A 16,092-nucleotide genomic window follows, 5' to 3' on the forward strand; every position below is an offset into this window, starting at 1 on the left:
ATTCCGGCTCCACCATAAATCTGCTATGTGACCTTGGGCAAGTCACTTAACTTCTCTGAGCCTCAGTGACCTCATCTGTAAAAATGGGGGTTAAGACTGTGAGCCCCAAGTGGGACAACTTGATCACATTGTATCCCCCCCAGCGCTTAGAACAGTGCTTTGCGTATAGTAAGCGCTTAACAAATGCCATCATTATTATTATTATTATTAGATGGGGTAATAAAAAATAACAGAAAAGAACCCAGGTCACAGGAGGAAGAGGAGGGAGAAGATGAAGCTGGCTTAAAAAGCAGTACAGAAAGTACCTTGGTCAGAGTGTTGGTAGACTGAAAGGGGAAAGGGGGCTTGTGGAAGGAGAAAAACCTGGTGAGAGTGGCGGGGAGAAGAGGAGAGGGGTGGGGGGAGGTAGAGAGAGAATTGGGAGCAGAGTGGAGGTGAGCAGGGAAGGAAGAAAAGGGAGGGAGAGAGAGAGAAGAGAAAGAGAGACAGAAATGAATCAGAGCACACTGCCCCTCCCTGTATTTCAATCTGTGGGGATGGCTGAGAGAGTTGCCCAAAAGTGGCTTGGAGGGCTACATAGCCTCCTTGCTCTGGCTTGAACTTTCTGAGAACTGAAATGAGCAGCGGCATGGGCTTTGGAGCCCACAGTGTCAAGCCAGCTCGAACATTTTGTTTAGTTCTCAAGCTCAAAATAGTAGAGAAGCCAAAACCTACCCTGAGCACTCCTCCACTTCTACACGCCTCCTCAGCACAATGTAATCTCTCCCAGTCTGCGTTTTAAAATGTCACTTCATTTTGTCTGGGTCAAAATGTTGTCTACTCTCCATAATTTGATTAGAAAGCCCCTAGTGGGTAAGGACTGTGTCCTTTTAATCACATTTTATTTAGCTTTGTCAAACAATGAACACCCAATAATTATTTATTGATGATGTGCACACCTGGGGCTTTACAATTCTAATTTCCGTAAGTGCGGGAAAATCAAACTTAAGCCACAATCACCAAAACCATGATGTTCCCTCCAATCCCCTTGGAGTCTCTTACTTTCTATCAAGGCAGCTGCCTTAAAAGCAGCAACAGGTCAAACTCTGTGAGGTTTTGAGTACTCTCGGATTCAAATGTATCCTGTGCCTCAGTTGCCCCAACTGTAAAATGGGTATTACAATACCATGCTTATCCCTACCAATAGGGATGTTGTGAAGATAAAATGAGATAAATGATTGGAAAATGTTTTGGAAAAGTAACACTACTAGAGAAAAAATAAGATAATATTATTTTCTGCCCAAGTAGATGTGAGAAGATGAGCAATTTGTGATGAATTATGGGATGGCAGAGCATAACACAGCGAAGGGGTGGAACACAATTGAGTCGATTTTTATTTTGAAATGTTCATGGAAGATCATAAATATTCTACATTGCATAGATAGTGCTGCTAAGTCTGCTAGATTGCAGTGGGGTTGCAGAAAGAGATCCTTTAGTTTTCAGTAAATGCTTGCTGATTAAAGGAGAAATGATATGTCATTTTTTAACCTGGGGAGGAAGAAGGAGGGAACAAGAAAGGGGGGTGAGAAGAGGTCCTTCAGGGTCAGGATTATAGAGATTGCTCTAGGGTGATTCATCTGATTTGTTTTTTATTTTGTTTTGATTTGTGTTTTTGTAACTCCAAAGACTGAATTAGTGAGGGAAAGCTGTAGCTGATTTTTCATGGTGGGAGAAATGCCAATCGAAGACTTTGTAATTAATTGGAATATTGCAAGGACTGGCAACCGCCAGCCAGCACATGCACTAGAACTTGACACATGGGTTTTGTGTTGTGTCTAGAGCACTGAGCCCCCCTCTGGAGCCGTGCCATTTCTCCCATCATTTCTGGGACTTGTGACATCAACCCAAAGTCCCATGCCACCACCCCATGTCATTGGGCTAACCCCAAGGCTAGTGGCTTGGGATTCTGGAAAAGAGGTGGCAGTGGCTTAGATCAGGAAGCAACACAAAGGTGGTATGGGCTGCATTGCACCCATGGCTCCCTTTTGGAACCCAACATGTACCACCCCATTCTACCCCTCACCCCTTCTCCGTTCAACACAACAGTGCCAGTAACTGGGACGTGGTTTTAGGGAAAAAAATAATATTGAGATCATGTGTCACTGTTGAGTATTCTCAAAGGACGTTGCGTAGTATTACAGTAGTGGTAGTTATATTTTGAAAGCAGAGGGAGCATTAAGTTCGAAAGCATTAGCCGATTTTCTTGTCTAGAGCCTTAGGAAATAGTGTTTGAGTTTTTCCTGTGAACTGATGTTTACATTTTGTGTGGTTTACAGACAGATGCCAGTGGTAAAGCCATATTTTCAAAAGTGATGGTAATTACAAGTAAGTAATATTTAAAGTTGGAAAATTTAAGAATATTCTTGTTACAAAATATGTAGTGTGCATCAATAGCTAATGCAAATTAATGTTAACATAAACATTAACATTAATGTTAATATTTAATTCAAATTATAGTCCTTTTTTTCTACGTTTTCAGAGGTCACATTAAACAAGATGTGCTTATTTGTTTCAGTAGATCATTCCAATTTAAGTCAATATCCACTGGAGCTACTGGACACGTCTATCATTATCCTACATAGAAATGCTAAAGGGTGTAATGAGAATAAAAGTAACTAGGTGCATCTAGATATAAACATTCAAAAGAGGCATGCTAAAGTTCTAAGCAGGGAGTTCGGATTTATGGTCACTGAAATATACCATGCTGTGGGCCAGTTAATGATGAAGGGAGGAGAGATTAGGCTTTAGTAGATAAATTTTAGAATGATGAAAGATCGAATCTGTCTTTCTGGCTAAATTATATACCTTTTCATCTCTACTTCTGTTTTGTTTAAATGTCAGATCTGTGGTGCCACCTACTAGGGTTGGGGAGAGAGAACTGAACAACCCTCAGCAAGTGCCCTGGGGTGGAGATATCTTGGCTCTGGGCACTCCCAGAAAGTTAGAGCCTCCAGTGATCAATCAGCTAATCAATCAAGCAATGATATTTATTGAGCACTTAATGGGTGCAGAGCCCCACACTAAGCACTTGAGAGAGTACAACACAATAGAGTTGGTAGAGACACATTCCCTGTTCTCGAGGATTCCAGGGATCTTGAGCCTGGTTATTGCAGAAGACCTGGGAACGTCTTCCAGGGAGGAAGGGAAAAGATTGGCTGAAGAAGATTGTCCCACAGTGGTTGCAGTTGAAGAAGGTTTGTGGCAAATTGCCAGTGGTTTACAGGTTCCTCCAGTGCGGCCGAGTCAGCTACCAGGCAAATATCCTGTTCCTGGGATTATCTGATGGGCAAGTGAATTATGGATACCTCTTCCCTCAGATGCCCCCATGAGTTTGACTGGGAGCAGAACTAATATACCCTTGTTACTCCTTGTGTCTATGAAGTTCTGTCTGTAGACCTGCAGTACTCCAGAGCTCTAAAGTAGAATCTTCTCCTTGGAATTGGCATGTCCAGATTTCTCTAGGTAACTGTGAGGGTCATTTTAAAATGAACAAAAAATCTGGGTTTTAAGCTAATGTAATCTACCTAAATATTAATTTAGAGGCATTTTCCTGCATAAGGAGAGCCATGCTACAGAAAACTTACCTGATTTTTTAAAACAGATGATTGTATTGGAAGAATGACTTTTCAGCATGTGAATCTCAGCCCCTTGTGAGATTAGATCTGTCCCCTAAGGAGGTTGGAAGTTATGTAATATATCTGGGACTGCTAACTCAAACTTCGCCACTTCCAAAGTCCAGTTTAAGAAAATACATTCATTCAAAAAAATGGATATATGCACATACAGTTAGTTATCCTGTGACTCAAAGATATTACTATCAACAGTGCACGTTTATCCACATATGGATTTAGCAGAAAAGACAGGTACACACCTGAGTCTTTACCTCAGTGTGCACTCCTAAATGTCTATTGTTACATTTCCAGTGTCTGCCTCTGTTTTTTATCCTACCTTTTGATATCACACTCACAAAAGTACTATGCGACAGGCATCGCTTCAATGGCACGGTCTCTGGGAATCCGTACTGTTTGTACTTCTCCATCAAAGGAGTGATTTGATCATGTCCTTTGTTTCCTAACTTTAGCATGTTTTCTCTCCTTAATAGAACACTTCCTCCAGTTTGTATAAATCTGTGGAATCAAAACTTGTCAGAGGCCTTTTGAAAATTTGACCCTAATTTGCCTACTGAACTTCCTCTATGCATCCTCTTGCTGAGAATGCTCACAGATTAGTCGACCAGTGGTATTTATTGAGCACTCACTTTGTGCAGGACAGTGTACCAAAGTGCTTGGGAGAGAGAGTACAATGCAACAGAATTAGTCGTGTGATTTCCCCTTGTAGAAGCCATATTGTCTTTCTCCCATTAGATGCCTGTTCATTGTGTTCACTGATTAAAAGTCGATTATAGATTCTGTTAATTTGCCAGGTACAAAAGTAAGACTGGTTTATAATTCCAAGGGTTACCCACCCACCCCGGAACCTTTCTTATACATAGGAGGTACTGGAACATTGGAAATACAGACTTCTAGAATAAGAAATAAAACTGAGTTCATTTGCTTGGATTTTAAAACATATTTACTGTGTTTTAATTCCCCTTTTCATCAAGGAAATTTGCCAGATCCAGGTAAAGCTCAGGATTTTATGAAGAAATTCACACAAGTTTTGGAAGATGATGAGAAAATAAGAAACCAGTTAGAAACTCTTGTTAGCCCAACTTGTTCTTGCAAACAGGCTGAAGGATGTGTGGTAAGAGAGTTTAAAATGCATGTTTTTTATTGTTTCAAAATAAATGCAATAGTAATTCTCTCAAATATATATTTCAGCGTGAAATTACCAAGAAGCTGGGTAATCCCAAACAACCCACAAATCCTTTTCTGGAGATGATCAAGTTTCTCCTGGAGAGGATAGCTCCAGTTCACATAGATACTGAGTCTATCAGGTATGTCAGTCAATCACTAGCATTTATTTGAGTGCCTACTGTGTGCACTTTGCCATTATATGCACCTATAAACATTGCTTCTCGGTCACCTGTTCCATAGCGTTCTCCCAATTTATGAGTGGCAGTACTCTGCATTCTCTTTTTTCTTACCAATCAAATAGACGTAGTAGAAAGAGATTTGAACTTGTTGGTTAGAAGACATGTGGTCTAGTCTCTGTTCTGCCACTCACATAGAAAAATTACTGATCCTCTCTGAATCTTGACCTCATTCTGTAAAATTGTACTTTGAATACCCACTCTTCTGTCTAGGTCTTTGGAAGCGTAAGGAACTATATGTGAAATTCTTAGAGCTTCCTGAAAGGAAAGTACTCAAACAAATCCACATTCGTTAGCTGCTGTGCTTGCCTTGAGAGGGTTCGATATCAACCTGGGATTTGTTACTAAATAGTTTACTCCAATCAAACTTAATTTTGTTCCTTGGCAAACTAATTTGCCTTTAGATGAGAGGGAGCTGTAGCTGGGTTAGACTGGTCCTAACATAATTGGCCAGCCTGACCAACTTCTGAACCTTTGGTGGCTGGCTCAGCCCTAGAGCACAACTCACAGAAGCTTTTGCTTCATGGAATGTCTCTAAGCACACTCTGTAACCTTTTGATAAGGCATACCTATGTGTGAATATGTAGCAGTACATTTCATGGGCCAGAATGTGCCACTGTCATTGCATACTTTTCAGAAAAGGCTCCAGTAATAATAATAATAATGGCATTTATTAAGTGCTTACTATGTGCAAAGCACTGTTCCAAGCGCTGGGGAGGTTACAAGGTGATCAGGTTGTCCCACGTGGGGCTCACAGTCTTAATCCCCATTTTACAGATGAGTTAACTGAGGCACAGAGAAGTTAAGCGACTTGCCCACAGTCACACAGCTGACAAGTGACAGAGCTAGGATTTGAACCCATGTCCTCTGACTCCAAAACCCATGCTCTTTCCACTGAACCACACTCCAGTACAATGAAGGACCCAAGATTGGTCCTTACGATTTCTATTATGGTCCTTACAGTTTAATTCATGATAGTTTCTAGGCTAATGGGAAACAGGTAAAAGTTTTGGCCCTTCTTTTCATTACTTATGAACAGATTCCTAGATCACTGTTGTTAAGAACTACACGTGAGGCCAAACAGTCCCTCAGTGGTATTTACCGAGTGCTTACTTGGTGCAGAGCGCTGTACCAAGTGATTGGGGGTATACAGTCGAGTGGATAGATGCGATATATGGAAGTTGTATGAAAATCATTTTTATTATAAAGCTGTCATATTTAGGCTCAGGGTGGTATGGGTAATACATTATATTTTGCACCTCACACTAAAACTTCATTTTTCGTATTTCTAATAGATGACTGCTTAAGAAATGAAAATCTTCCCTTTCTCTCCCTTTGCCTTTCTAGTGCTCTTATTAAGCAAGTGAACAAGTCAATAGATGGAACAGCAGATGATGAGGATGAGGGTGTTCCTACTGACCAGGCCATAAGGGCAGGCCTTGAATTGCTTAAGGTAAATATCCTCTTGGTATTCCTTACACACCACATTACAACTCATAGGAAAAGCAATATCAGTTGTTTCCCTACCATCCCAAGCTCTGTTTTGTTGAGCCTTAACAAACTTTTCAAGGGCGCTCCTCTTAATCCCTTAGATTCTAATGAGATATTTACTTGTTACTTCTAACTTTCCTCTGTGAACCTACAGTTTCCAGTTTTTGGTTTGCCTGAGACAACCCAAAATTTCTAGGGCACACCCTCACTCCTAACCTAGCAAAACCTTATGAATGTCAACTGGCTTACATATACTTTTCTAAGGTAAGAGAGTAACATTTTGATGAAATTGATGGTGTATTTTAAAGCAAATTTTAAGTAAAGTTAGGAACTTCAAATGGCAGTGAGGTCATTTTTGGTCTGATAAATGTATTTGACTTTTAGACTGTGAGCCCACTGTTGGGTAGGGACTGTCTCTATATGTTGCCAACTTGTACTTCCCAAGCGCTTAGTACAGTGCTCTGCACACAGTAAGCGCTCAATAAATACGATTGATTGATTGATTGACAAGCACTTAGTAAATTGACTATAAATTCCTAGACTATAGTAAGTCTTTTTGGCATTAACAGGAAAATGCCCATTAATTGTGCCTACCACATTATGGGAGCTCAGGAAGCATCAGCTGGGAAATACAGTTTTTGTAATTTGAAGACTCAATTGTTGAAGACGTAAAAATGCATGGTCAGGTTTTTGAAATTCTTACTGTTACCACTGACCCGCTCAGGTAACAGGACTGTCCCATTAGGTAACCATTCCTGAAGGGAGGGAGAACACATCAGGATCACACACCTCTAGACTGTAAGTTTGTTGTGGGCAGGGAACATCTCTACCAACTCTGTTACATTGCACTCTCCCAGACACTTAGTACAGTGCTCTCAATAAATACCATTGGTTGGTTGAGTGATTAGTCATGGCTTATGATAGATCCTCTTTATTTAAACGACCCACTGGCCTCACATGCCAGGGTGCACCATCCCAGCATAATGTGATAGAAGCAAACCTTTGCAGAAAAATAGCCAAAGAAATCGAAACCCCCAAATACTTCCCAGACTCTTCCTCTTAGTTCCCATCCATCAAAGAGTCCTGTGTGATAAGCAGGGCCCTCCCTTCTTATGCCGAGAGTATGTGGGAATATAAAATAATTTCTCCTCGGGTAATCTCTTCTCAAAGGAAATCCCTCCAGGAATCTCAAAGGAAACTCCTCACCAAATCATGTAAATTGTAGTGATTCCTTCCCCTTTTTGTTGCTTGTATGCGGGAACTTTGAGAGATCTTTGAGAGATCCCTTTTGATACTAGCACTTAGTTCAGTATTGTTTCACAACAAGCACTCAATGAGTACAGTTGATGGACCCTAGTATGTGTTAACCTTCTCCTTGATCAGTTTGAGTTGACCACGTTGTCCACCTTGATAAGATTCAGGCTCAGTGTGGGTTCCTACTTTTTTTTTTAATTTAATTATTTTGGGGGGTATTTGTTATGTGCTTATTATGCCACTGCACTAAGCGCTGGGGTAGATACAAGACAATTGGTTTGGGCACAGCACCTATCCCACATAGGGCTCACGGTCTTCACCCCCATATTACACATGGGGTAACTGAAGCCCAGAGAAGTTGAGGTTCCCAAGGTCACACAGCAGACAAGTGGCGGAGCCAGGATTAGAACCCAGATCTTCCGATTCCTAGGCCCATGCACTTACTACTGTTTAGCTGCTGTGCTGCAGTTAGCCTACCATGTGCTCAGTGAGCCCCTGGTCCACTGGTAATAATTACTATCTTCCCACAAAACAAATACCTAGTTCTTAAAACCTAAGCAACTATAAAGTTCTGTTCATTTTAATCACTCAGATTTTTTATGTTGAAAGACTTGCGGAGTACTGTGTAGTTTCAGTAAACCTATAGGTAAACCTAAATCTGAGTTAGGGACTTACTTTACTGAGCTACACAATCACAAGGACAAAAAAAGTTATTGAGCCTAAATCTTCAAAATATGTCATTAATTTTTAAGGTAAGGCAAAGAATAGTGACTATTAATCTCTTTGTAGTATTAACTATTTGGATAGTGATGTTAATAATTTGGTTCAAAGTTTGTGTACTTCTAGTTAGCATTTAGGTGGGCCACATCAGAAATTTTTAGTGTAGGAGCAAAAATCTATTAGGAAATATTTTTGTGGATGAAAGAAATATTTACATATGGTGTACCTTGAAAACATCCATAAAATACCCAATTTTTCATCATATTGTATTTCTAGTCTTTCTACGCGAACTGTAGAGCAGCTTTCAATTTTTTTGTTTAGGTTGGAGGGGAGAGTGTCAGTTCCTTGTAGGATGATGTGGTACCTCAGATTTTGGATCTATGCACGTGGTCCTGAATATATTATTTGAAAAAGAATAGTATCACTTGGTTACTAAAGGTAAGCGGTATGAAAAATAATTCCTATGACCCATCTTTTTACAGGTTCTTTCATTTACACATCCTATTTCATTCCATTCGGCTGAAACTTTCGAGTCGCTCCTTGCTTGCCTAAAAATGGATGATGAAAAAGTAGCAGAAGCCGCCTTACAAATTTTTAAAAACACGGGAAGCAAAATTGAAGAGGACTTCCCGCACATCCGATCGTGAGTTGAATCCCTTCCAAGTTATTCTTGCGAGTGAACATAACTACTGGATTTAAATTTATGTTGGATGATTTCTGTTCAGGAAAACCACCTTCCAATCAAAGAAGGTTGCAGGAGCCTTATCTTTTTGATGAGAAGACCGGCATTGCTTGATTAACTTGAAATACATTACCAGGTTGAGGTGTTAAGAAGCTGGAGTGGGGGCAAAGTCATAATAGAACACGTGTTCTTAGAACACCCTAAGAGCCTCATGTATGACTTGGGAGCCTCAGTCTGACTACCCTCCACTGGAAATGGGAGCAGATTTGCTGGGGTTGTTTGTTCACGGATCCAAAATTGACGGTTCAAGGATCCACCTGTCTATCTCCTTGCTTGGATGTAATTTTTCAGTACCCAGCTAGGAGGACAAATTATAATTCTCCAAGTATAATTATAGGTTTCATCATTTCAGTTGGAGTATGTCAGTCATGTCTGTTGTAATTAATGTCTCTTGATATTTAACAGCAATCAAGTTACGGTTAGGCTAAGAGATGAAGTCATAAACAGAATCCCCAAATCAAGTACACATTTGGTAATATTAATGTTCTACTGTAGTACCAAAATCAGTGCAAAAAGACCACTCTGAAGGAGTGGAGCAGTAAATTGGTTATATAAGTAATCATATGATTTAATATTGACTTTTGTAAACTGTAGACTTATTTATCTGAACGTCTTTTGGGATATTTTTCCTCCCTATTTTGAAAGTATGCTTAATATAGCCAACATCATTAATTTTCCCTCAATTGTCTATCGTGATACTTATTTTTATTTTAGAGCTTTACTTCCAGTTTTACACCACAAAGCTAAAAAAGGACCTCCTCGCCAAGCGAAGTATGCCATCCACTGTATCCATGCAATATTTTCCAGTAAAGAAACACAGTTTGCACAGATATTTGAGGTAAAAAGAATATTTGGTTTAATTATGTCATTTGTAAGCACTTATAATGCTGTAATTCCAATTAGACTTGAATACTTAAACATAGCCCCACAAAATATTTGAAAGTGCGGGATTTGATAAATATTTAAATCTTTCTGAATTCACAGTTGGATTGAAAACAATAATTCACATTCCTTTTTAGTGGCTCATGGTCCAAAATATGCCTTTTTCAAGAGGAATTTAGGTATGCTTTATATAACCTGAACCCTCAATAGGTTTTCTGACCTGGATTCTGGAGAATTAAAATCATTTTTAAATAATTGTTGTGCATATGCCCTGATGCCTGTATGACTGACTCAACATGTGAATGAAATTAACAGAGAAAATACTGTTTTGGCAAAGTAATTAATCTAATTATTGACAAGGCATTATATTAAACTGCAGATATAGTATAATAGTGAATATGCAGTTTACATTTAGAGATATCAGTTCTTGATTGTTTAAATATCAAGTATTCTCACTCAGCACTATTTACTGAATATGCACAACATGTACAAGTGAAATAGTTATCCTAGATGGTTCAGATTTTCAGCAGCCACAACATTTAGAATGTGATGCCCTAAAAAATCTCAGGATTGAGATTTAAGAACCTGGTGGTAAATTTCCGCTAATGGACAATAGTTTTGAATACCAGTTGGAAATAAAATACAAATATTTTGTGAGTGTTTTGATTTTACCTATTTCTGTTTTTATAGTTAAGGTTTTCTGCAGAGTAAAATGTGTTTAATCTCATTGTATTGCTACCTGGTTCCATTACGATTGCTTTGTGGACTACCACTTAGCTGAGTGTGGCAAAGATTGGAAGTCAATAATGTTGAGGGAAAGATGTAAAAACAGGTCTCTTGACTTTTTAAAGAATGGAAAATTCTTACTGCATTGAGTGCAGTGTAAAGTTGATGACATGTTTTGCAGTTACCAAAAAGACTACAAAAACTTTTTTGTCCTGAAAGGATCTTTATTATTTCCTCACTGGACAGAAAAAAAAACTTTCATATTTTATATACCAAGCTTAATACACCTGAAAAATACTTCTTGTGCATACCTAATGTTTAGATTAAAAGTGCTTGACACCCATTTGTTGTTTCAGCCACTGCATAAAAGCCTAGATCCAAGCAACCTTGAACATCTCATAACACCATTGGTTTCTATTGGTCACATAGCTATGCTTGCACCTGATCAATTTGCGGCCCCTTTAAAGTCTTTGGTAGCTACTTTTATCGTGAAAGACCTACTAATGAATGACAGGGTAAGTTTATTTGTTTTACCTAAATCTTTTGTTTCAGGATCCTTTCAGTATGGATCATCTTTTAGACTGTGAGCCCACTGTTGGGTAGGGACTGTCTCTATATGTTACCAATTTGTGCTTCCCAAGCGCTTAGTACAGTGCTCTGCACATAGTAAGCGCTCAATAAATACGACTGATGATGATGATGATCATGTGGCTACGGAGATATCAGTGATGAATATAATACTTGTTTATAAATAGATTTGCCAGCAGGCGTTTTTGACTTGAAGGAAAATTCAATTAAAAAGAAAAGAACACCTTTTCTCAGGTAGCAAGTGTGATAACTTTTCATTTTAATCCGAGTTTTGGATTAGCAACACTCAGATCCCGTAACTCTGGAAAACGTGGGTCTCAACCCTGTTCAGAGAAATAGTGATTGGGATAATTCAGGATTGGGGGGCAGCACAGAGACCTAGAGATGCTAATCCAGACGCAGCTGATCCAAACATCTCCCAGTGCCATTTCTTTCCTTAGGCTGGGACATCAAACCGTCCCACACATCTCTCAGGGTATCCTGCCTTCTGTGGAGGTGGCATGGCTAGGAAGGAGTGCTGAATCCATTCCTGGGCCTTCACTCTAGGGGTGTGCAGTGATTCTAGCTCCCCGCCACCACTGGGCGTTGCTTGAGGAGGGGAGAGTGTTGACGGATGCCTGTGACCATGGCATAATCTCCTAGCACCCCAGCGCTTCCCATAGTTGCACTTCCAATTTAATTTCATTCCCCCTCGTCCCCCTCTCCATCCCCCCCACCCATCATCCCTCCTTCCCTTCCCCACAGGACCTGTATATATGTTTGTACATATTTATTACTCTATTTATTTATTTATTTTACTTGTACAGATCTATTCTATTTATTTTATTTTGTTAGTATGTTTGGTTTTGTTCTCTGTCTCCCCCTTTTAGACTGTGAGCCCACTGTTGGGTAGGGACTGTCTCTATATGTTGCCAACTTGTACTTCCCAAGTGCTTAGTACAGTGCTCTGCACACAGTAAGCGCTCACTAAATGCGATTGATTGATTTCAGGGCAGCATTAGTGGCTCAGTGGAAAAGACACAGGCTTTGGAGTCAGAGGTCATGGGTTCAAATCCCGGCTCCGCCACTTGTCAGCTGTGTGACTTTGGGCAAGTCACTTAACCTCTTTGTGCCTCAGTTACCTCATCTGTAAAATGGGGATTAAGATTGTGGGCTCCACATGGGACAATCTGATCACCTTGTATCCTCCCCAGCGCTTAGAACAGTGCTTTGCACATAGTAAATGCTTAACAAATGCCATCATTATTATTATTATTATTTATTTCCGGATATAGTTTGGGGATTTATTTGTTTGTCGACCTTGCCCCAGATTACCACTCCACTCCTGCCCTATTTGTAGCAGCAGCTCCGAGAACCCAGTACTGCATTCAACTTCGTTTAGGAGTCCTAGACATAGTAATGGAGATTTGGATCTACTGGTTTAATTTAAAGAGCACAATTCATTTTCAGTTCATAAACTCAAGGGTCAAACCCTATTATAGTACTGAAGTGCTAATGTTCCCCAAATTGCTTGGGTGGGGTATTAAGATATGGGTATTGATTTGAAGAAATAAAAACTGGATTTGATGGAGATAGGCTGGAGGTGGAGGATTGGTGATTTTGCATTAAAAAGCGAAATTTAGACCAGTTGGAATCAGAATGCATACTCTGCAATTTGGGGATTGAGTATTGAATTCCTGACAAATAGAAAGGGACTGTGTCTATTCTGATTGTAATGTATCTACCCAGGTGCTTGGTGTAATATTTGGGGCACAGCAAGATCTTAACAAATACCACAATTACAAATGTAAAGGTAGCCAGTCAATACAGTATAAAGTCACTAATTTAAAAAAAAAATCAAAACCTGTTGTGACTGCAGAAGCAGGGAAAGTGAGGTGAAATGAAATATAATAATCATTGTGGTATTTAAGTCCTTTCCAAGTGCCAAGCACTGTACTAAGTACTATGGTAGATACAAGATAATCTAGTGGGACAGAGTTTCTGTCCCACACAGGGCTCAGAATTTAAGTAGGAGGGAGATCAGATCTTGAATCCCCATTTTGCAGATGAGGGAATTGAGGCACAAAAAAGGAATGATTTGAACAATTGTCACAGCAGGGATTAAGAAACCCAGGTTCTCTGACACCTAGGTCCAGACTGTTTTCACTAGGCCTAGCTGTTTTCCCTAAAGTTACACTATAGTTTACTAATTTGTGGTGGTATTGCTAACAATGTACAGATAATAAAATATTCATTAAAAAAAACTAAAATAATCATTTTGGTTCAGCTTCCAGGGAAAAAGACAACCAAACTGTGGGTTCCTGATGAAGAAGTTTCTCCTGAGACACTTGTCAAAGTGAGTATTAGCATCATCATCTTTCCTTTTAATGCATATATTTAGGTGTGATTACATCCGTTCTTGCAAATGGTTACCAAAGAAAGAAGAGGGAGGTAGGAGGATATTTGAGACTGAGTCTCTTAATCATTTTGCACTCTACCAAGTGCTGTATACAATAGATATGCAGTGAATTAACTCCCCTACTGTATTTTCTTTTTCCCTTTTGTTTCCACTCTTCTGCTCCCAACTCCTTCCCCTTCCTCACCAGCTCATCCTCATTTCCCTGGTCCAGGTTTGTCTTAATGAGTTGACTTCCCATTCTCTGATCTGTTGTGGTAGTCTCATCTTTGCTCCTTGTCTTCCTCCTTTCCCTGTAGTGCTACTCCATTAACTGCTTACAATTACATAGTTAAAAGTCAATTCTAACGTAAAACACTGAGACTTTCAAATCTAGGGATCACTTTCCAACCATTAAAATGTTAACTTCCTAATTTATTTTCCAACAATGAGGTATTTCCAGACTAGCAAAACTGCATTTGATGGTGAGGTAAAATTCCCAGTGACAATATTATCGTTCACTGTATTCTTTTTTCTTCAGAATCTAGGATTAGCATTTGACAGAGATTTCCTATTGAATGGGATTTGCCTACCGCTAGCTAAATGAGCCAGGTTCACCGAGAGCTTGGGCCCTGAAGCCCCAGATTCAAAGTCACTGCTAATTTTGCAAGAGTGGCTGGCACATCACGCCTCTTCCCATCTCAGAGAAGCCAAGCCATCTCCAGCTCGCCCTCTCAAAAAATTAGCAGAAGGTCCTTAGAGAATATTCCCTTCCTTGGGCATTAAATGCCCCTTCAGTCTTTTAAGGTGGAGTGGATTTAGTTGGGGATTTTGAGGAGAAACTTTTTATTTTATTTTATTGCAGTTTGTGTGCATTTAGTGAAACCCTGGAAAATTGCAGGGAGAGCCATCCTTGTTACCAACATGATTAAATCCCTGACTTTAAACATTCGAAGGTGTAACTTCCTATCTCCTAAAAAACCTACTCTGTAATTATAAGAAAGCCGTAGAAACCCTATCTTGGTTTTGTAAGGTAACTCCTGTTTGCTTGAAAAATCTTCTGCATGATGTAATTCATTGATTCATTTTTCAACATTTCTTTCAGATCCAAGCTATGAAAATGATGGTTCGATGGTTACTAGGAATGAAAAATAATCACAGTAAATCAGGAACCTCTACACTGAGATTGTTAACGACGATATTGCACAGTGATGGTGACTTAACTGAACAGGGAAAAATTAGGTATGCAATCAGTAATTAGGTTTTTGCATTAAACACATTACTCCTTAGTTGATTGAAGCCACCTAGCACCTTATCTGGGTTTATTTGGCGTACATGTAGAGTAACTGGGTTTTCTAATGTCCTTCCTGGAAGATAGCACGTTGTACATAATTTCACATCAGAGCTGATTAAATAAAATTTCCAGTAAGATCTGTGCCCTTTTAGCTTCTTTTACAGCATGCTGTGATAAAGTGACAATTTGGTCTTAAAATTAAAAAAAAAGCACGACACTGATCCAGAGCCACACTGCAGATGGTAATGCGGACAATAGTTTCCTCCCAAACACTTCTTGTCTCAGACTCTGCTCTGTACCCGGCCCCAAATTGGATCTCTCCTCTCATGGCTGTTGCTCAGAGACTCCACCTGTGTATGCTGTAGGGACAGGGACAGAGGGGCAACTGGAGGTGGAGGATTTGCTAGGAGGGGCTGGGGTGAGGGGGTCTTTGGAGAATGTGTAGGGGATTCATATTTATATTGGGTGCCTGGTAAAAAAACAAAGAAGAATACTAAGATGATGGGTGTGGGGCTGGTTCATCTTCCAGTTGCATTAATTCTGGCTAATCCCTCTAATCTGGAGCAGGAATAGTGTCTACCCACTCCGTTGTCTTAGCCTCTTCCAAACGCTTCATACAGTGCTTTGCACACAGTAAAAGTGCTCAGTGTTATTGATTGATGGATTTATCCTGGGGCAAAATAGTATGAAGGCAATACGATGGGCTTCTTATATCCTAAGTTCCTACTCTTGAGATTGGAGGAAGAGAAAACAACTCTCCATTAAAATCAGGATTGTTTCTTTCCTGAACTGAGGTGCCAGTCCTCTTACATGGATTTGATTTCCCTCCTTCACATTGCCTCAGTTCTTTTGATATCCTAATGTGATCTAATCATTTAGGATTTAGACTGTGAGCCCACTGTTGGGTAGGGACTGTCTCTATGTGATGCCAATTTGTACTTCCCAAGCGC

At 39.8% G+C, this 16,092-nt stretch overlaps 1 protein-coding gene across 2 annotated transcripts in view; it reads left to right on the forward strand.

Annotated features, from left to right (window-relative positions):
• The window catches only part of PDS5B (PDS5 cohesin associated factor B), an 80,855-nt gene that overhangs the window by 41,960 nt on the left and 22,803 nt on the right, over positions 1-16,092 (forward strand). For both annotated transcript variants that reach the window (XM_038762207.1, XM_038762209.1), the window contains exons 14-22: positions 2,316-2,364; positions 4,643-4,782; positions 4,860-4,975; positions 6,419-6,524; positions 9,019-9,179; positions 9,993-10,116; positions 11,243-11,401; positions 13,741-13,809; positions 14,954-15,090. In XM_038762207.1, the coding sequence (XP_038618135.1) occupies positions 2,316-2,364; positions 4,643-4,782; positions 4,860-4,975; positions 6,419-6,524; positions 9,019-9,179; positions 9,993-10,116; positions 11,243-11,401; positions 13,741-13,809; positions 14,954-15,090 (1,061 nt within the window). The remainder of the gene's footprint in view (positions 1-2,315; positions 2,365-4,642; positions 4,783-4,859; positions 4,976-6,418; positions 6,525-9,018; positions 9,180-9,992; positions 10,117-11,242; positions 11,402-13,740; positions 13,810-14,953; positions 15,091-16,092) is intronic.

Source organism: Tachyglossus aculeatus, chromosome 20 (genome assembly GCF_015852505.1).
Source record: "Tachyglossus aculeatus isolate mTacAcu1 chromosome 20, mTacAcu1.pri, whole genome shotgun sequence".
Classification (NCBI taxonomy): Eukaryota; Metazoa; Chordata; class Mammalia; order Monotremata; family Tachyglossidae; genus Tachyglossus; species Tachyglossus aculeatus.